Source organism: Asparagus officinalis, chromosome 6 (genome assembly GCF_001876935.1).
Source record: "Asparagus officinalis chromosome 6, Aspof.V1, whole genome shotgun sequence".
Classification (NCBI taxonomy): Eukaryota; Viridiplantae; Streptophyta; class Magnoliopsida; order Asparagales; family Asparagaceae; genus Asparagus; species Asparagus officinalis.
Genome location: NC_033799.1, coordinates 9,768,769 through 9,791,189, shown reverse-complemented (window position 1 = coordinate 9,791,189; position 22,421 = coordinate 9,768,769). Strand labels below are relative to the sequence as shown.

The 22,421-nt window shown below is 36.6% G+C and overlaps 1 protein-coding gene across 1 annotated transcript in view; it reads left to right on the top strand.

Annotated features, from left to right (window-relative positions):
• The window catches only part of LOC109844154, a 33,304-nt gene extending 11,155 nt beyond the window's left edge, over positions 1-22,149 (top strand). The window contains exons 14-42 of the mRNA XM_020413115.1: positions 977-1,057; positions 1,182-1,262; positions 1,930-2,006; positions 3,825-3,885; positions 3,976-4,024; positions 4,230-4,367; positions 4,792-4,873; positions 4,976-5,054; positions 5,352-5,398; positions 6,002-6,216; positions 12,862-12,949; positions 13,085-13,204; positions 13,300-13,418; positions 13,489-13,561; positions 13,645-13,764; positions 16,888-16,956; positions 17,035-17,205; positions 17,300-17,347; positions 17,518-17,659; positions 18,393-18,490; positions 19,096-19,240; positions 19,316-19,401; positions 19,470-19,580; positions 20,138-20,212; positions 20,821-20,886; positions 20,980-21,168; positions 21,245-21,355; positions 21,509-21,589; positions 21,744-22,149. Coding sequence (XP_020268704.1) covers positions 977-1,057; positions 1,182-1,262; positions 1,930-2,006; positions 3,825-3,885; positions 3,976-4,024; positions 4,230-4,367; positions 4,792-4,873; positions 4,976-5,054; positions 5,352-5,398; positions 6,002-6,216; positions 12,862-12,949; positions 13,085-13,204; positions 13,300-13,418; positions 13,489-13,561; positions 13,645-13,764; positions 16,888-16,956; positions 17,035-17,205; positions 17,300-17,347; positions 17,518-17,659; positions 18,393-18,490; positions 19,096-19,240; positions 19,316-19,401; positions 19,470-19,580; positions 20,138-20,212; positions 20,821-20,886; positions 20,980-21,168; positions 21,245-21,355; positions 21,509-21,589; positions 21,744-21,923 — 3,002 coding nt within the window. The 3' untranslated portion in view covers positions 21,924-22,149. The remainder of the gene's footprint in view (positions 1-976; positions 1,058-1,181; positions 1,263-1,929; positions 2,007-3,824; positions 3,886-3,975; positions 4,025-4,229; positions 4,368-4,791; positions 4,874-4,975; positions 5,055-5,351; positions 5,399-6,001; positions 6,217-12,861; positions 12,950-13,084; positions 13,205-13,299; positions 13,419-13,488; positions 13,562-13,644; positions 13,765-16,887; positions 16,957-17,034; positions 17,206-17,299; positions 17,348-17,517; positions 17,660-18,392; positions 18,491-19,095; positions 19,241-19,315; positions 19,402-19,469; positions 19,581-20,137; positions 20,213-20,820; positions 20,887-20,979; positions 21,169-21,244; positions 21,356-21,508; positions 21,590-21,743) is intronic.

Sequence of the window (22,421 nt, the reverse complement as noted above, 5' to 3'; positions counted from 1 at the left end):
GGAGTGCTGGCGAACTCGACGCAGGCGAGGCTGACGACGCAGGCAAGCTCGAGGTCGGAGCTTCAGATCAGGTGAGCTCGGGGTTGACATCAGGCGAGCTTGAGGTAGGCGAGAGGCGGATCAGGCGAGGTCCAGGCGTTTTGCAGGCGAGTTCGAGTCGAGCTCCTTCAGGCGAGGTTGAGACGGACGAGAGCTCTGCAGGCAAGGTTAGAGGCGCCCACATGCGAGGTTGGGGGGCGCAAGTGTGGCTGACGACAGCCTGTCACCAGCCTGGCGTTAGGGTTCCCTTATAAAAGGGAATTCAGAACCCTAGCCCCCTGTGCTTCTTTCATCTCTCTCTCCTCTCGCGATCTTAAACCCTAGCGGCGACAGCGAAGTTTTTTTTCTTTCCCTCTTTTTCTCCAACGCTCAATCAGTGAAGTTTGAGGGGGGAATTTAAGAAGAGGAATTAAAAGAAGAGAGAATTAAAAAGGGTTTATTTGAGAGAGAGGATTAACATGTAGCTACAGTGTTGTATTTATTAAGAGATCTCAGTTTGAGATCTGCTCTAAGTTTTGTAATTTCTTGTTGATTAATAAGAAATTTACTGTGTGGCTCCCGAGGACGTAGGCAGTTGCCGAACCTCGTTACATCTTGGTGTATTTTCTCTATACCACGTTTCTGTTGTTTTAGGGGTTTCGGCGTAAATTCCCAACAAGCACTTTATTATTTATAAATGGTAGCCAAAAACACCAAGTAGTCAATTCTTATTCAAGATATACGATGTCAGCATAAGTCCACTGGCAAAGTTCAAGCAAGTGCCAAATTATTCCAATTATCTCTGAGAAATTCCTCATTGTACTCACTTAATCGAGTTTTATTCTATTTGAATTTACCTTTTAGAATACTGTCTAAATATTCATTTTAGATATGATAATCCTTATTCAAGAATTTATCATTACATTATAATTATGTGATTAAAGCACACATTCTCCAGATGTACAAGTTCTCATAATAATGGTTACAAATGAAGTCCAGGCTGAAAGTGTTCTTTACGGAGATGCTGGCTCGGTATCAGGTAAACAGCCTTTCTGCATTTCTGTGACTTGTATCTTGTTACAACCTAAAATTATCTTCATCGACTTTCAGCTTCTTACCTTTATGGACATATATAATTTTTTTTCTTTCTTTTACATTTGTAGACCTACCAGGTGGAGCAACAATAATTCTTTCCTCTACTGTCTCCCCTGGGTTTATTATTCGTCTTGAGCAGAGGTTAAAGGGTAGGCCACCATTCTATTCTGGCATTGTTAGATTTTAGATAATATAGACATATTCTCCACTATTTCTGTTCTGTTTCCTTCTTTCATTTTTATAATCCTGGTTACATATTTTTTTCAGATTCAAAATTTTCTGATTATTAAGCTAGACTGCATATGTTAGTAGGAGTTGCTAACATTATTGTGAACATAGATGTTACATATTTCAACTTGCTTTAGTTCATCCATAGGAGTCCCAATATGCATCATGACTGTTGAGATAACCTAAATCACATGCTTATTCTAGATATCATCTCTGTTCCGCACAGTTATCCAAAGAGGCAATAAAACAAATGCGGCCATGTTCATGAAATATGATACTGAGAATACATGAAAAAAGCGGAGATTTCTGCAGATGGATGTGGAAAGATATGTCAATAATGATAGTTCATTTCCAATAAAAGCTGCTATAATTAATGAACCTGAAATCTCTACCAAGTGGTTCCAAAAAAAAAAGCATTATGTTTGTTCAGGTCTTTGTATTACCCTTGCATGATGATAATAGCTTCTACATTATATACTGTTAGCATTTCAATCTCTTCATGCAATGAGATCTGTCTTTTATTCTCCAAATGTGAGATTCTCTCTTTCAATTTCTCACATGATAACGGTACTGTAACATATCATATAGATGAACAGAGGGGTTTCAAGTTAGTGGATGCACCAGTGTCTGGTGGTGTTAAAAGGGCAGCAGACGGAACACTTACAGTATGAGTTTACTTTTGTTATTTTCTTTCACATGCATTGATTTTTTTAATAATTCATATATATATATATATATATATATATATATATATATATGTATATGTATATGTACTTATGTATGTATGTACCTATATAATGTTATATATATTATATAATGTAATGTAATATATATATATATATATATATATCTATATATATATATATAATATATATATATATATATATATATATATTTATATATATATATAATAATCAACTATATATATGTATGTATGTACCGTATATGTATGTATATATATCGGAATATATTTGTTGTTGTGGTGTAAATGTATAATGAGTACAATGATATATGAAGCAACAACTGGCATGTGTCAACTTAATGTTAACTATGCAAAAGGTTATCCACCAAACTTTTTAGCTACTCATATTGGCTCAGGGATCCTTGCATGATACTGAAAAGGTTTTTTATATTAATAAAATGAGTGGCTAGGAAGTTTGGTGGAATCATCAACTTAAGTGATAGGAGTCTTACTCCTCTCTCTCTCTGCTCTCTATATATATATAATAATATATAATATATATATATATATATGTGTGTGTGTGTGTGTGTGTGAGGTGTGTGTGTGTGCGCGCGCGCTAATGTAGCACGGACACGGATCCGACATGGCCATAGCCGACCACGCCTGACATTTGTTGAGGTGCATATAATCGCTTTAAAAAATAGTCATACGGATGTACGTGGGGTTTTGCCATTGATCTAGCGTTGTGTCCGTAGCAGCGCACAGACACGAACACGCTTCATGTTATGCGTATGACCGTCGCTGTCATAGGTTGTGTGTACATATATATATGAGAAAATGGGCTATGTTTGGTACCCAACAGACAATTTTGTGGCAATTTGGTATGTGAGATAGCATATTCCCCATCCCCTCATTCCAATTCCTAACGCACTCCGCCCAACCCATGTGAACTGTGGCCCCGATTTTAAATGAGCGGAGGGAAATGTGTCACCTACTATTTCAAACAAGGCACGAAAAATTATTTGTGCTTGGTAGTTTCAAGAGGTGGCACAATCCCTCAGGCACATCGATTCAAATGGTTGTTCATATCCTCATGGCACCGCTCACTCATGTGAATGTGTCCTTCCGCCATTAATGAATAAGTGAAAGGGATTGCTGGCACCAATTCATTTCTTACACCCAGCACAAAATTGTGCTTGGTACCAAAAAATGTTAAGGAGGAAGAATACTCATATATACCATTATATAATATTATATACTAATAATATACCAAATCACATAAAATTATATATTATACTACTATATAATATATATATATATATATAATATATACACACATATATAACATACCATACATATATATGTGTGTGTGAGACACACACACCAAAAAAAATAATATATAGTATATAGAAGAGACCGGGAGAGAGAGAAACTGGATATGCATTGGTATCAAGCATAAATTTCGAAGCTTGGTAGTGATTTGTTTGTTCACATTTCCTCATATCACCTAACAGCTACGCCATCGTGAATGTGGTCCTATATTTGAATGAGTGGAGGGGGATGTGACACATCACTACCAAAAGCATAACTTTTTATGTGGCTTGCTACCGAACAAAGCACATATCCCATATGCTCATATATATATATATATAGTATGAATATATTTAATATATGATATTATAATAAAAACTATATAATTAATATATTATATAAGGTATTAGTTATATACTATATGAGTTTACTGTTAAGTTGTCCCCATCTTAGTTGCCTCTCATTCAAAATTTTAGATCTCTCTTCGTAGATAATGGGCTTCCAGGCGGACAGCACTGAAGCTCTTGGCGATACAGGATCCGTTCTCTCTGGTATTGATATGTACCCATTGTTGCAAGAAATATATTGATGCCCATATGGAAATGTTATAATTTGAAGCTATACCTTTTTTGAAATTACAGCATTAAGTGAGAAGCTCTATATCATAAAAGGTGGCTGTGGTGCTGCAAGGTACAAACCTCTTGGATTCACATCTGCTGTTTGTATAAATGCATATGAAGTAACAATTCTTCCTCATTTATGCACTTTCAAATTCTTTTAGAATTGATTATTTTGCATATGCATGCATGAACCTTAGCAAGTTCCCATAAATACAAGCAGTTCAATTACTTGGCAGCAGAAAGTTCACGGTGATTTTATTTTCTTCTTTTACCAGTTCTGTAAAGACTGTAAATCAGTTGCTTGCTGGAGTTCATATAGCAGCAGCAGCTGAGGGAATGGCTCTAGGGGCTCGATTTGGTTTAAACACCAGGATGCTTTTTGATATTGTTAATCATACTAGGGGCTATTCATGGTAAGCCAGACGCTTGCGTCTATACCTATGGATCGTCTGATGATGAATATATGTGTGGCTAGCGTAAAACTTTGCATTTTACTGTTGTGAAATCTTATTCAACTTTGATAACCGAATTGGACACAGCGAAGGCCATTTCTTGTCTTTGCCAGAAATATGTAATTACATGCCAGTTTGCTATTTACAAAATTTTGTAGTCTTAATCTTATGCAAGCAATATTTGCATAGGTACTTAGAATAAAATGATCTATTCATGGCTTGTATGCTCTAGCTTTTCTTCTGGATGAGCTTATTTAACTGGTTTCATCAATGCCCTAGTCCAGGGGAAGTTCAATAATTTTTAGCACTGATCAAAGAAGCTGTTTTCACTGAGATATTATAACCTTATAAATGGTTTAACAAATATAATATTAATTCTATGCAGGATGTTTGGGAATCGTGTACCTCACATGTTAGACAGTGATTACACGCCATATTCTGCAGTTGATATCTTTGTAAAAGATCTGGTATAGATTTATGCTAAATTCTGACCATTTACTTAACTTGTAAGTAAGTAAACACACTAAGTTGTATCAAATGAGTCACACATAATAATTTTTCTCTGGCAGGGTATTGTATGTACCGAAGGCTTCCACCTTAAGATGCCACTTCATATATCAAGTACCGCACATCAGCTATTTATATCAGGTTAAATAATCATTGAGGATTTCTTTGTTTGTTGTTTGTTGAACCTTGATTTTATGTCATGCAAGTGACTTGTTAGAACTCTTATGTTTTCTCGGTCACACTTGTCTACATTTTTTCAGTACGACTCCTACAGTTTGAGAAACATTAAGAGGATGGTGTCTCTTATTTTGATTTTCCAATTATGTTGTATTTTGTTAATCTGTGATGATTTTATTAGAATTTTTGAAGTTTAAAATAATATTTGCATCTTCTGTGCAGTCTGTTAATAAAGAGATTTTTTTGTGCATCATTTAACAGGTTCTGCTTCTGGTTGGGGTCGATCTGATGATGCTGCTGTAGTGAAGGTATGATATGTTGTTATTCTGGTAGTTTTTATCCCTACTTGAAATGAATGGATATCTTGATGCTTTTACAGGTTTCTAGATATCCATGTTTATGAAAATGATTCAAGCCTAATGTTGAAAATGTGGACATTGATATCGTAACCTTAAGGAAGAGTGTGACTGTCCATGTTACTGGGAGGAACATAAGCTGTTCTGGGGAAGTTTCTAGCTTCCAGTAGGCTCAGTTGGCTAATTGATTGATGGCAATGGCATATAAGTGTAAATAATCTCATGAGAAACTAATTGGATAAAGAAGCATACTTAACTTAATCAGGGGTATATTAGTGATGTTGAAAATTAAGGTAGATACCCCAAATCAATCGTATTTGTATATTGATAAAAATCTATACTTAAACTGCATTACTATTTGTTTCTGTGATGGCTATGGACGACACAACTAGTATTTTGTTATTTTGGAATCAACAAAGGCAACTGTGGATGGCTAAGAAACTGCACCATAGTAGACAACACATAAGTCCCATTTGCCTGGTGACACAGCTTGAAATCAGATTTCATTTTCATATACAGTATTATGATCTTGATAGGATGCTAATTTCGTGGCAGGTCTATGAGAAACTAACTGGTGTTAAAGTTGAAGGGAAACTTCCTGCTCTTATTAAAGAGGATGCCTTAAGGTCTCTTCCACCTGAATGGCCAGAGGATCCAATTGAAGAAATTCATGCTCTAGAGAGACAAAATGGTTCGAAAGTCCTGGTAGTTTTGGATGATGACCCCACAGGAACTCAAACTGTACATGACATAGAAGTTTTAACTGAATGGTTGGGTTTCTATCTTATGCTTGTTACTGTTTTGGTATGTTGTTTTTTTTATGCAACTGTAGTTTCATTAACGGACAAATTCTCAAAATAGACCATTTTAGAAAAATATTCACTAATTTCGACCTCGTTGCAACTTATTTATCAAATTCGACCTAGTTTCAGTTTCATTAGCAACGTGGGCTGAAATTGGGTCAAATTTGCGAAATACTTTCCCACGAGCTCCACATGACTTGGAATCCCATAGAGTTTAGTAGATAATTAAATTCCACGGAATTCTCAATCTCGTAGAATTTAACACTCTACTAAACTACACGGGATTGGGAATCACGTGGCGTTTGTTTCACAAAAAAACTCTAGGAGATTGAGAATCTCGTGGAGCTACAGATAAAACCAGACAGCGAGTTTCCAAATTGCTATCTATCATATCTTTCACAACCTGTTATAAGTTGACAATCTCAACATATACACGAAGATCCAAGCAACCACATATACACGAAAATCCAATCACATAAAATACATGAGAATCTAATCACAGATATACACGAAAATCCATCCACACAAGTAATCTTTGCAAACAATCCAACCACAATCTAGCCAAATATACTCACGAAAGATCCACAACCACAAAACAAACATCGTGTCATTTAAAAAAAGTCACACACATTCTAGCATTCCTCCCATCCTTCCTCTTCCTCTCTTACCTCTTCCCGCTATCCCCAACCCCACCCGCGACGTCCACGAACATGAGCCTCAATAATCTCACTATTTGTCTATATATGAGGTCTGTGTAACGGGTGGATCATCCTCATCAGGTGGAGTACACTGAGAAGTGACGGTTCTATTATCATGCGTCTTAGAAGAGTCCGCCTTACGTCTTCGCCTGTACACCTTTATGAATTCACGTGTCCTATTCTTACGGCCTTCAAATTATCGACGTGATTCCTATGGAACATATTAGCTATCATCCTTCAGATCTTGTTTAATACTGGTCGTGCTTTTGGATCTCGAATCTCAGCAATGCTCTCATTTATATATGTTCTACAATATTATCAAATGCACAAATTTGCATTTTAGTCAGAAGCTACGTAGCTTAGCAAGTCATATGATTTTAAAAGAAGAATATTCTTTTTGTTTGAGTTTAAAAACTTACATAATCCCTCTCGACCATGTCCCTCGGCGTGTAAGTATCCGATGGGGGCGTAGTATGAATCCAGCTGCTGAGTATGGATCATGTACGATCCATCTGCGTGTGATACCTCAATATCAATGCATATACTCTATATAAGATAGTGGAGCCCTCATGCTCTACAAGATTTTATCTGTCATTCCACTAGATTATGTAGTCCTCACAATATTTCCCCCAGTCCACATGATGTGATGTCATCCAACACATGCGATCGATTTGCTCAACAAAATCGGGCAAATGATGTCCTAAATTAAATTGTCTCAAAATGTGATCTATCACATGCATCTCCACAATCTCAAAACAGATCAACAGTATGCTAGCCCTCCACAAATCAGCGTTCTCTCTGCAAATAGGTGCAAGGGAATCGAGTTCATTGAGAGTATAAAGCATGCACTTGAACTGAAAAACAAATTTTAAAAAATGTGTATTAGTATCTATAGCAAAATATGAATATAAATTTTGAATTGTGAGACAAATTTCTTATGTTTGTGTTGCATGATATCTAGCTTGTTTCTATAATAATCTGCATGTCTGGTCAGGGTATTATAGGACCTCTTCACAGTATGTCTGTTTGGCATGACAAAGATATCAAAATTTTCATAAGAATAAAACTAAGCAATAAACATGTTTCTAAATATTATATTTGAATACTGCATCCTAATGGAAGCTGACCCATCACCCCTAAGATCGCGATGTGTCCGTAAAGTAGGTCACCTAATATGTATGTTTTCACACAATCAAACCTATAGCAATATCATGCAACTCTTGAAGTCCTTATTCTCCATCAAAGAAACTCTTGCTAGATCTCTATAGAAATATGCTAATACTGCACTACCCCATGAAAGAGTGACACTCTCCAAATCCTCAAGAAGGGTCAACTATCGAGCATGTACACGACTTTTGCTCGCATCAGGAAATAACATAACGCCTAGCATGTGTAATGTATAAGCTCGAGCAAAGCACCAATCGTCTCCTCTGTGGCGTCAATAGGTGTATTTTCCATAAATGTTTCTCAAAGCAATGATAGCTTCATCGCACTACTCTTCACAGTGGAGAAGCCTCTCACATACATCCTTCAATTATGGGTATCGGTGTAACAACTAGGCCATCAATTCGGAGACCGAGTATAATGGTTACATCCTATAATGTAATTGTGCACTCCCCTATGTCCATATGAAAGGTACTAGTCTCTGGCCTCTACCGATCAATCAAAACACAGATTAGGGCCCAGTTAACCCTAATCTATCGCATCGAAGAATACTCCAGAAAATCGACCTGACTAACCAACTATAATACTTGATCATCCTCCATCTTCCAAACTGAATGACTCTGAGTATGATAGACTATGTTGATCTCTGATACATCCTGTACATTAATCCAAATTAAGAAAATTCTTTAGAATACCATATTCAATTTCATGCAAAAATAGAAAAATACATACGCAACAAATGCTTATTTAATTTACATGTCCTAATCCAATCTTCTTGGAACGATGACCGGCCTGCTGGTGTAGTACATGCCCTTGGATCAATCTAGGTTCCATAGTATATCTCTTTGCAATTAAAATACAACACAATAATCATATATACACGAACATAACTAAGCAACTTAATAAACATGTGCAAGCATCAACACTGAAGGGCATAAAAAGGAAACTAAAACTATATACAACAAAAGATGTACTTAATTTCCATCAAACTTAACTATTTTTTTATAACATTGCTTCCATCAAAATTAATAAGTATGTCTTTTCCATGCAAACAAACCTTAAAAAATCAAGTACTAAGTCTAGTTGGACAACTTTTTTTTGTTGTAGCCCGATTGATTGCATTGACTATACATATTTTTCTTCCTAACTCCTTCCCTTCGTTCGTCCATAGTATTTCTAATTCGTACAAAATGAGATCTCCTTGTTGTTTTCTTATGCTTAAGAGTTAATATTTGTGGTCCACCATGCGTCCAATGCCGACTATCATGTGGTGAACAAAAACACTTACTATATGTTTATTGATAGCTATAACATGAATACCACTCTGTGACGAATTCATAGTGTGATATCCTCACACCCCCTCTACATCTGAACAAGTTGCTACAACATAGGCACAAGGAAGTTATTATAATTGTGGAATGTCGCAAGTGCATGTACAAGTACGATCCACGTGCATATTGACTTTGCAAGAACGACTTTCTCTATGTGAGAATCCCTCAATAACCTCTCATTCATTAAAACATAATCTAATAACATGACATGATCTAGCATAAAGAATCCGATCTAGTATGATGCCTTCAACTTTCGGAGTTAACTTCAATATCATATTTGCTCCAAAGTGTACGCCATCTGAGAAAGAATTTTTTTAAGTCTATATAATGTCTTTGCAACAAATGATGTATTAGCATACCATGAGCTCCCTAAGCACACTTTTCAAACTCTCAGAAGTGTTTGTGATCATCATACAAAACCGTTTCCCGTCATCTTCACATAAGGCCTACCTTTCGACATTGTTCGGACCCAAACTAGTCTCGATCTAATTATGCGCAGCTTGCGAAATGGACTTAATTTCTTTACGTAGTTGTTCATACATCAGTTTCTCCATTGCACATCTAGCTTGGAGATTTTGGATATGCACTTGTCCATGCTTCCTCTTGAAGTTATTCCTAATATATCTTAAGCAATATCGATGGTGATGTGGTGATGAACATCCACTTTCAAGCGCATCTAGAATTCCCTTCATCCTATCTGATATGACTATAGTTGTCTTCACTCGCACACTGGGAATATGTAAACTAATGCATGCAAAAAAGTATGACCAAGTTTCTATGTTTTTGACATCAACATAAAAAATCGAAGGAAATAAACCACCTTCTGCATCTATGCTAGCTGCAATGAGCAATATGCCTTTATATTTACCACACAAATGTGTGCCGTCAATGCTAAGAATAGGACGCCAATGATTGAATTCCTCGATGGAAAGATCAAATACCCAAATTACCCCCATAAATTATCTATCTCCGCTGTTAACCGGTTCTGATGAAACTTCATACATGGTCCCGAATTTTTTTTGAGTGCTTCCAGACAATGTGATAATATCTTATAAGACTTGCCCCAATCTCCGAATATTTTTGTCATCATCTTCCTTTGAGCATTTGAACATTTGATGTATGATACATCCAAGTTGGTCGCTTCACATAGTAAAGCGTGAATATCCTTTGAGTTTAGATCAAGATCCTTCCTTAATTTAGGCATAATCAATTGATATATGAAAGAGGCAGATGCATATTTATGATTCACTTCTAATCGAGAATTGCTTTATGTGTGAACTCCGTTATAGTGTGTTAGTTTAAATTGTCTGCCTACTCTTACTCACAAGTGTGAAATAAGCTTCTAAGGACACTTTTCATTTCCATCGTGATGAGCATTGACATCTTCTTGATCACCCTTTTTATTATAGAAACAAACTACATTATAGCTTGTTTCATTACTTTTCATTTGCTTGAACTTGACTTTTTTTATAGACCATAAATGAACGACATGTACCAAGTACAAACTTCTCCTTACTTCTAAATATATCACCCTTTTTGAATGTGAAGTCATTGCCCTGTACCTCATCATGTAAACTTGGGTTAATAGGAACATTTTCCATTGCCGAGTCATCAATCCATTCATCTGTGTGAATATTCAACGGGCGGGGATCTTCTATCATGACATACTCATTTTTAGAATAACATCGGTCAATCAATTGGTAGTTTCCTTCATTTTGGTCGGTCAAACACATCATGCTGTTAATTTGTAAGCCATCTTCATCATTATCATCCTCCGAGTCGACACTTGCATTCTTCTCTTCTGTTACCTATCTTGATGGAGAGTGTCATCATCGAAGGCACTTGACTTCCTTAGAATCGAAGGCCCGCTCAAGTGTTGTGATTGTGTCAAATCCATTTTCGGTTGCAGAGACAAAAAATGTCGAGTCAACTTCAACATCCTCCAACATGCAACAGTACACTCAATCATAAGTCACCATTTTACTGAAATTCCTCTAAATTTTTTCAATAAACAATTCTACAGAATGCTTCTCGTCGTACAATATGAAGATAAGACTTATGTCATAGTCATTTGAGATTTGAATGACACTTGTTCTGTTCACTGTTACATGATAATTATAAATCACATTGAGGTGATACTCACGTGGATCGATCATTGTAAGTTTGTGTAAGTCATTAATCAATCCATTGAAAGTACATGATTTGGATATAGACAAAGGTTTCGTCACCCCTTCTTTTTATAGAGGATGTTATTCTTAAAATAGTTAAATCTCCCATCATACGAACAAAGGATTGGGAATTGATCGTTCATCGTTACTTGTGAGGAGTAAAAAAATTCAGCATGAACTAATATTACACAAGGAACCCTAAAAATAATGTTGACAATTTTGACTAGTTCAATAATATCTAAAATAAACACTAATCCAAATTCACAACATCAACTCAATAAAATATTACATCGTTGTCCCTAATTTTCCTTCAATTGCATACAAATTTTCCTAATTTTCCTTCAAATTGCATAAAAAATTTAGAAAAAATCTAACATTACTCCAAAATCTATACTAAAACAAGCTATTGGGATGAAATAGAGAAAATATGTAAAAAAAGTAAAATATTAAAATGTTTAAATAATTTATCAAATAATTTTTCAAACCCTAAAAACGAACTCCGGTGAACTCAAGCTTCGGTCAAAGGGATGTCGGCAGCAGTGAGAGGTCGTGATTGGAGATGGTCAACAACTGATGGAGGGTCGGAGGAGCTTAATAGCGAGGGGGGGGGGGGGCGAGAGAGAGAGAGAGTGTGTGTAAGTTGGGGAGAATGCAGAGAGACTATAAGGTCGAGCAAGTGGGTCCCACTTGTGGAGTTAGTCTTAATCCTACGGGATTCACAATCATGTATGTGCTTTTTGTGGTTTAGTCTGCAGCTCCACGGGATTGCAAATCCCGTGGAGTTGCAGACATGAAACCACAGAGAGCACTCTCTGTGGCGCGCGTGTCTGTAGCTTTACGGGCTTGCGAATCCTGTGGAGTTTGTATTGCTACAAACTCCCATAGGATTCCCAATCCCGTGGAATTTATATCTACAGGATCAATAATCCTGTATAGTTTTATTATCTACTAAACCCTATGGGATTTCTCTATCCTATAGAGTTTTTGGGAAAGTATTTCACAAATTGAACCAATTTCAACCCACGTTGCTGAAGTGGCTGAAACTAGGCTGAATTTGATAAATAAATTGCAACTAGATTGAAATTGGTTAATATTTTTCTAAAAGGGTCTATTTTGAAAATTTGTCCTTTATTAACAGATCATGTAATTGGAGTATCTATGACCAGAAAATACTGTATGCTTATCTGAGTTTTGGTCTGGCAAAGGGGTTCTCTTTAGCTTCTCACTATTCGTTATCTTGTACAAATCCAGGAATGTTAACACGCTAGTGGAGCAGTTGAGCAAAAGATCTACCTGTTTTTTCATTTTAACTAATTCCAGATCACTCAGCACAGAGAAGGTAGAGAATTCACAATATAGAACATGCCAAATTTGCTAACCTCTTACTATTATTCAATTAATTTTCCTTATATTCTGTTGTAAAAGTATTGTATTATTAGGTTCCGACTATATTAATGTCCTAGACATTGTACAGGCTGTCCTATTGACGAAAGAAATTTGTAGGAACCTTGACACTGCAGCTAAAGCAGTTAATGGAATTAGTTACACAATAGTTCTAAGAGGTGATTCAACACTCCGTGGACACTTTCCAGAGGCAAGACATTTCACTTATTGAGCCCTTTTTCTCGTTATACTGTACTGTCTAGCCATTTGTGCTGCTAAGTTAACATTTGAATTTATGATCTTCAGGAGGCAGATGCTGCTATCTCGATTTTGGGGGAGATGGATGCATGGATTGTTTGTCCCTTCTTTCTTCAGGGAGGACGTTATACTATTGATGATATCCACTATGTTGCAGATTCTGATAGGTAATTTTATATTTGTGCTACGAAAGCATCTTAATTCTCACTTTAATTACCTACTCATTATCTGGAGTAGGCTTGTTCCTGCTGGAGAGACTGAGTTCGCTAAAGATGCGGCCTTCGGTTACAAATCCTCAAATCTCAGAGAGGTATGATCATATATACTCTTACGATGTTTAAGCATGGTTGCAAACCTATGAGAACAATGAATGATCTTTAATGTGAATTATAGTGGGTGGAAGAAAAAACTAAAGGGAAGGTTTCAGCCAGAAATGTTGCCTCAATTTCTATTCAACTCTTGCGTACAGGTGGGCCAGGTGCTGTTTGCGAACATCTTTGCAATCTACAAAAGGTACATATGATATTGTCAAAGTGATCAATCCAGAGGTTCTTTTTTTACGGATATAAATGACATTTTAAGTATATGCTGCCTCATATTATAGGCATACCAAAGATACTGCTCCAGGTGGGGCATTCAAAATAATCATGTTAAGCTGCTATTCTGTTTTATCTATGCCCATAATCTGAATAAATTTGTTTTACCAGATTTTCTTATGTTTGATATGGAATCAGAAAGTTGTCGTCGTTCTAGTTTCAAGCATGTAGAGGATATATAATTTTTCACAATTTGAAACTTGATGATATGTTCTATGACATTAATTGATATGCTTTTGCACAAAGTTGATGAATACAATGAATGGTGCAGATTTTGTTCTGTTGAGAGAAAAAATATAGTTTGATGTTCTTGGGATTTCCTGAGAAATAAGTTGATATCCTATCACATGGAGGAATACATAAATTTTCAAATAATTATTATATATAGGAGCTCCTTTGACATTGTGAATCCTACCAGTGCTTAGAGAATTGATGATGCTTCCTTCCTAGTTCCTTTATTATAAGATGTTTGTGTCTGATCCTTCATTATAAGATCTTTATTTCTCCATTGTGTCTGATACTTTTCTGACTTGTTTTTAACGTTAAGATTCTCTTAGCACCCTCAAGACCTCATTTATGTTTTACCATCTTTCAGCATCTCCTTTATTGGGGAATTTAGTCTCCCCGCGTACTACGATCTCCGCAACTCGGAAGCCAACCCACAATCAATAAGATAGAAAACAACCGCAATCAAAAAAGAAAGAACACTGAGATTTACGTGGTTCGGTCGACCAAATTTAACCTATATCCACGGGGCAACAATACGAGAAATTTACTATGTATCAGATAGAACTACAAGAGGAACCACTCAACTCTCGTCTCTTAATTTCTCAACCACACATACATAATTAACTCTCATATTCTCTCTAAAACCCGCTCCTTACAATCTTTTGAACGGACAAAGACTGCAAAATCATCTCCTAATATTATAATCTTTTACACGGATAAAGCCTATGAAACCATCGTCTCTCGCACAATATCCTTGAATTAGGATACGCCTTCTGCTAACCCTAAATTACAAGAATACTGGCTCTCTCTCTTCCCCTTGGTTTTTTCTCCAACAATAGAATAATATATATAGGAAAATCAAAACTCTATTTCTAACTTAACTTCCTAATTAGAATAGGATTCAAACTCGTAATCATGATGAGACCCAATCTCTTAATCATGATAGATCTCTAACCTATCTAATTCTCATAAAGTTATACAAAGAATCAAAGACACAATTCCAACAATCTCCACATTAGGTTTGATTTCCAAACTCCCTTAGAGATATATCATCGTCGTCTTGAAACTTTACTTCTCTCGCTGGCGTGTTCTATTCTTTTGTACTTCAAATCGAAGCACCCGCACTTCTGATCAGAACACTTGTACTTCAACTAGATGCCCCGTGACTCACTTTCATCTGCCTCGCTGTGACGCCTCCACCTCTCTTGTGTACACCAAGAGATCTTCGTCACCTCTGACATTAGAAAAAATCAACCATGCTTCTCCTCCCGAACTGAACTTGACAAAAGTCTTTCTCTACTTGTTGTCCTCGTACTCTACCTGCATCACTCGTCTCATACATATCGGTGCACCTCTTCTACTCCATACTACGAGTCGGATGCCTTTATCTCCTCCATCACTTGGATTGGACTGAATATGAGCGCTCATTGTCTTCAAGTTCAATGTCACTATCTCCATCGCTATGTATGTCACTCAGTCGTGCTTGATTGCAAGCTCCACCTGATCTGACACTGTCATCCTTGAGTCTACACACCAACCAACTCCTGCTCCCGTGATGACTCTTAATAATTATATGCTGACAACTCTAATGCTAGAATCACGTCCGATTTTCTATACCAGTCTCATCCGTCGCATACTCATTTGTCCTATCTGTAATCAGATCTGTCTTGTTACCATCGTTAGAACTTATCAGCACTTTTTAACCAATCTGAGCAAAATCTGAATAATCAAACCCTCCCATCGCGTTCAAAGCACTTAAAAACCTAGGAATCAACCCCTGGATCGTCGAAATCTGCCTCCAAACCCTCAATCAAAAGACAAATTAATCTGCACCGTCGGATTTGATTTAATAATTTTTAACCAAACCCTCACCTACGTGAACAATGTTCTGGCCGTTACAGTACCTTTTTTCTTTTTCTTTTTTTCATCTTGATTCTTGTAATGACGCCAACTTTCACTTTTGTATGACGTCTATCTTGCGAACTCGCTTTCGGATCTATCATCATGGCTCTGATACCACTTGTTAGGGAATTTAGTCTCATTGCGTACTACGATCTTCGCAATTCGAAAGCCAACCCACAATCAATAAGATAGAAAACAACCGCAAATAAGAAGAAAGAACACCGAGATTTACGTGGTTCAGTCGATCAACTTCGACCTACATCCACAGGACAACAATATAAGAAATCTACTATGTATCAGAGACAATTACAAGAGGAACCACTCAACTCTTGTCACTCAATCTCTCAATCTCACATACATAATCAACTCTCATATTCTCTTCAAAACCCACTCCTTACAATCTTTTGAATGGACAAAGACTGCAAAACACTCTCCCGGTATTGTAATTTTTTGCACGAATAAAGACTACAAAACCATCGCCTCTCGCATAATATCCTTAAATCAGGCTACGCCCTCTGCTAACTGTAGATTACAAGAATATTGGCTCTCTCTTCTCCTTGGTTTTTTCTCCAACAATAGAAGAATATAATAGGAAAATCAGAACCCTATCTCTAGCTTAACTTCGTAATTAGAATATGATTCAAACTCCTAATCATGATGAGACGCAATCTCCTAATCATGAGAGATCTCTAACCCTATCTAATTCTCATGAAGTTATACAAAGAATTAAAAACACAATTCCAACATCCTTAGGTATAGATACTATACTATTATTTAGTAGAAAGTTCTAATATGTCCGAATCATCCTCTTAGGAGGTCAAATGTTTCAAGTTCCATGCATGATGGTCATGGTTACTCATACCATTATTTCTTTGTGTTCCTTCTCTGATTATTCTTGCACACATGATAGGGTTCCCTATGTATTGTCAATGCCGCAAGTGAAAGAGACGTCGCCGTATTTGCAGCTGGAATGATCCAGGCAAGTGTACTTGATGTGTAATGGTGACTGGAACAGGTTTTGAGTTTCTAACAGTAACTTTAAAAATTACCTTGGCAGGCAGAAGTGAAAGGAAGGAGTTTTCTATGTCGCACTGCAGCCAGTTTTGTATCTGCTCGTATTGGAATAAGACCAAAGGCTCCCATATCTCCAAGAGACTTAGGAATAAGCAAAGGTATAAGTGGAGGCCTCATTGTTGTGGGTTCATACGTCCCAAAGACTACAAAGCAGGTCAATTATTTAATAACTATTGGCGTCTTCAACCATTTAACTTTTCTTTTGCAAAAAATCCATGGAGTTACTGTATATACTATATTTTATTCAGGTTGAAGAGCTTAAATCACGCATGGGCCCTAACATGAACTGTTTAGAGGTATCCTTCTTAATCAATGTCATTTGAAGCTGTTTCCTAATATTTTGCTCGTAGTTTCCTATTTATTGAGTATACACTTAGAAATAAGATAATGTTATGTAGACTGTCAATCAGATGGAATATTTTCTCTGTTCCCTACAAGGTACACACCTTAACTTTGTGTGACACAGGTGTCTGTGGAAAAACTTTCCATGAAGTCACTTGAAGAGAGAGAAGAAGAGATCAATTGCTCTGCAGAAATTGTGAATGCTTCTATAGGAGCACACAAGGATACTCTCCTGGTTACAAGCCGGCAACTCGTCACTGGAAAATGTTAGTTTCATCTTCTTTCTCTTACTTTCGTAGTTGTGAGAAGAGATTGCCTACCTACAGCCATGCTTTACTTGCTGTAGTATCCTTCAGATCTCCTGTATCCGCATTTATTCATGCATGCCATGTTGTATGGTACCGAAAACTTTTCCTTAGGATGCATGTCCTGATTAACAATTTACAATTTACATATTTATTCCATCATATAGATGCATGTCCTTAGAGAGAGATGCATATAAATATCAGATTAACAATTTACATATTTATTCCATCATATAGATGCATGTCCTTAGAGAGAGATGCAGAACCATAGAGAGAAGTGGTGGTGGTGAAGCTTTCTTGCTGCACTGAAATAATCTGTCTATGAGGTCTCTAACCTTACAAGGTTATGAGTTGCCATCATTCGATTCTTACGACGTCTAGAATATTAGATTGCATAGCAAATTGTTTTAAGCCATGTGATGGGTGTCCCACATTCTCCTGAAAAAATATCTTGTTTATCCTTCTAGTGAGTAGTGGTTGTGAACTACCATCAGTGGTAGATAAAAAAGTTCCTAGGATATTCTTTGCGAAGTTTATTACTGTAATTGCTATATTTACCTGACTCCACGTAATTGGAGGCATTGCTTAAATAGTTAAATTGGTACCAGTCATTCCTAATCTCAAGTCTCAGCCCATTATCTTTTCAGATTTGTCGACTGCTTCAGTAAAAGTACTTTTACCTATTCTTTTGCAGCTGCTTCAGAGAGCTTAGAAATTAACTACAAGGTCAGCTCTGCCTTGGTGGAAATTGTCAGAAGGATAAGTGCTCGACCCCGTTATATCCTTGCCAAGGTATTCTAGCTCACTTTTACTCTCTATAAGCACCATAAGGGACTTTTCTTAGCAAAAGTATCTACATTATATTACATTAAATTATTCTATTGTTATTATGAAGATGAGAATAGAAGACGCCAAAGTGAGGCTCGTGCAAAGTGAATCATGTTTATAGTGTTCTCTTTTTGTGTCTTAATAAATGTTAAGGAGTTCAGCAGTTCACATTATTTTCCATTGTAAGGGAAAGTGTAGATTTAATTTAGATATTGTCCTCACTTCAAACTTTTAGTAGTTACACAGGCTGAAGTTTGACGGTTCCCCTTTTTTTTCAATGAAACATACAAAAAAGGAAAAACTCTTACTGTATTTACATTGAATAACTGAATTGAGAGAAATAAAGGAAACTAGATTTCTACTATAATAAGTAGTGTATTAATAAATATTTTCATAGAGGATCTTGTACCAATATGGCGTTGCACATTTGTCCTGATTAACACTATATCTGTCTGTGATGATACAGGATTTATAGAAATATGTAAAAGCAATATTAATCACGTATGTGAGCAGTCTTAAAGGAAAATGTACATAACTTGTTAGGTTGAGATGTGTCTATCTCATTGCAGGGAGGAATCACTTCATCTGATATTGCTACAAAAGCCTTAGAAGCTAAGCGTGCGATGGTTATTGGACAAGCACTGGCTGGAATCCCATTATGGCAGCTTGGTCCAGAAAGCAGACTCCCCGGGGTCCCTTATATTGTTTTCCCAGGTGATCAACTTTTTTTTTGTGTGGCATATTTCTGTTTATTCCTCTGAAATTGCATCTAACCTTTTTCCATCATAGGTAATGTTGGCAATAACAATGCTCTGGCAGAAGTTGTAAATAATTGGGCTTGCGGCCTTAAAACATCAATAAAAGAACTTCTTCTTGTGAGTCCTGTATACTGAATTGTTTTGGTTTTGGGTAATAGATACTAATTGATTTGCTTAACTTCAAGAATGCGGAGAAGGGCGGATATGCTGTGGGTGCCTTCAATGTTTACAACCTTGAAGGAGTTGAAGCAGTTGTTGCTGCTGCAGAAGCTGAAAAGAGTCCTGCTATTTTGCAGGTGAGCAACTTCTGTTTGCGTATATTTTCTCTTTCTTAAAAATACTAAGGAGGTGCTTGCCACAAGTATTTGAGGGCTTATTAAACAACACTGATACGTTAGTTGGTGTTTGTGTTGGACACCAAGCACTCTTTAAATGTGATCACCAAAAACATTATATTCGGAGATTTCTAATCAAGTTTGTGACTCATTACAATCTTTCTTTTCCCCCTTTTGTGCCCCCATACAAGGTGCACCCTTGATAGTTTATGGATGTCTATTTAGTGAAAAACATATATCATGTATGCTCGGTGGGTTTTATTGTTAAAATTGTTATTTAAATTAGTTCAACTTGCAAGGAAATCCCCTTACTAAGAAATTAGAGTGCTCTCTACCTCTTGGCAATTGTTCAGTCTCTTTCCTCATTACCTGATACTTAATCTTGTCTCCAAAGAACATGATGAAAAAAGGACGGTAGAATTGAAGTTAGGAGCTTTCTTGTTTTCTCTCTTATTTTTGGAGATAAATTTCATATTTTAAATACTAAATTTCCTATAATTTCTTCATTACACCTCCAGGTTCATCCAGGAGCTCTGAAGCAAGGAGGTTTTCCGTTAGTTGCATGCTGCATTTCGGCTGCTGAACATGCCAGAGTAAGTGCACTAAGATTGAGATGTGCTACTCTCTGCAGGGTAGTTTCATCATGACTTTAAATCCTAATTGTGTCACTGAAATGTTTTAAAAAAGAATATGTTGGTTGTGGACTTGGAACTTTTTTTTAGAAGAATTCATGCAACCTTGAAAGAAGAAGGGACTTTTGAGTTTCTTCTTTTTGATGGCCTTAAAATTCATTGAACATGTGCTTGGCAAAAAACCAGGATAGAGACGCTTCCTTCTATACATGTCTACAGTATTATCATTTTAGTAGACTGTAAATTTTGGACAGGTCAGAAATGAACCATGTTAAATGTTAATACGATTGTCCTTTATTTCTACTCCATATGCCAATGTGATTTGGAACTGTATATCTACAAATTTATTGTCATTATTCACTGCAGCCTTTCTCCATTAAAAACATTGTGAATAAACTAGTTTTCCTTCAATCTTCTCCTATAATTTAGCTCACGGGTACTTTCTTCAAATCATAACAGGGCATTACTAATGCAAATATGTCATATCGCAGTACTAATAGAAAATAATAGAAAAGATTTAATTTTTTCGATTTTCGTAGTTCATGATAAATTCTGGAATTATTTTACAGGTACCAGTTGGTGTTCATTTTGATCATGGAACTTCCAAATCTGAACTTCTAGAGGCGCTTGAGTTGGTATGTACTCATGAAAGATGCTCCTCTATAAATACCACACCGGGTGGATGCTTGTTTATGACTAAATGCATTTCTCCTTTGATAACCATCTAGGGATTTGATTCGGTTATGGTTGATGGTTCTCATCTTCCTCTGAAAGAAAATATCTCATACACAAAGTACATATCGGTTTTGGCACACTCAAAGAAGATGCTAGTAGAAGCTGAACTTGGGCGACTCTCAGGCACGGAAGATGACCTAACAGTCGAAGATTATGAATCTAGACTAACTGTTGTTGCTCAGGTAGGTATCTTATGAATGGGTGGAATATCGAATAGTACTCTTTAAGTTTATTATCTCAACATCTTATTTGTCACAGGCCCAAGAATTTATAGATGAGACAGGCATTGATGCTTTAGCAGTGTGCATTGGAAATGTACATGGAAAATATCCTGCCAGTGGTCCTAATCTCAGACTTGACTTACTGAAGGTTAGCTATTTCACATTCTAAGGTTAATTTAAAGCCATTGTTGACACTTCTTAGAACAGTTAAGATTCTTCTATGGTTTTTGCGTAAATATTTACTACGATGTTATGTGTAACTCCCGACTTCTCAAATAGTAATGCTGACTTCTTCGTACAGGATCTCCGAGAATTAACTCAGAACAAAGGAGTAAGTTTAGTTCTCCATGGAGCATCTGGTCTTCCCAGTGAGCTTGTAAAGGTACTAATGTTTTTACTTTGATTCCATGATAGTTTTACCTTTGTTTATGCTTGCAAACAACAAAAGAAAAATTATTACCCGCCATAAAGATATCAACGAAGTAGAAAAGAGATGTTAACATATTGAGGGATAACAAAGAATACGGATTCAACAGGAGTGCATACGGCTTGGAGTTAGGAAGTTCAATGTGAACACAGAAGTTCGGAATGCTTACTTAGAATCTCTGAAGCAGCCCGGCAAAGATTTGGTTCATGTGATGGCTGCAGCTAAAGAGGCAATGAAAGCAGTGGTTGTAGAGAAAATGCAACTTTTTGGTTCAGTTGGAAAAGCTTAGTGTCTCATCCAAGAGAATGGACATCTTTCTTCTCCTACTGCACAATGTATGATGTAGTTAATTACAAAACCAGGGACATGTTATCGTTATCCCATTGGAATATCGTTTCCTGTAATAAAATCTCGTTCTCATAATCTCTTTTATTTCTGTTTTTTTTTTCTGACACCAAAGGAAATTGGGCTTCACCATATTGAATGAGTATATTTGCCAGAAATCTGAAACATCAGATTGCGAGTCAGATTGTGAGCGTTTGCTCTCCTTGCCGATTTGAACAAAAGGGAAGGCAAAGCCCCAGGGATCGGGCAGTATTGCTTGCCTACCTGCTATGCAATGATACAAGTGCCTTGAATACTTTTGAGCAATAAATATCATGAATATTGATTTCTTTCTTCATAAAACACATTGTATGGGCTCATGTATGAAGCGGGTCAAGGACTCGTCCCGGCCTAGTTTCAAGCAAAACAGGTTCTATTTTGAACTGGGATGGGTGGTTCAAAA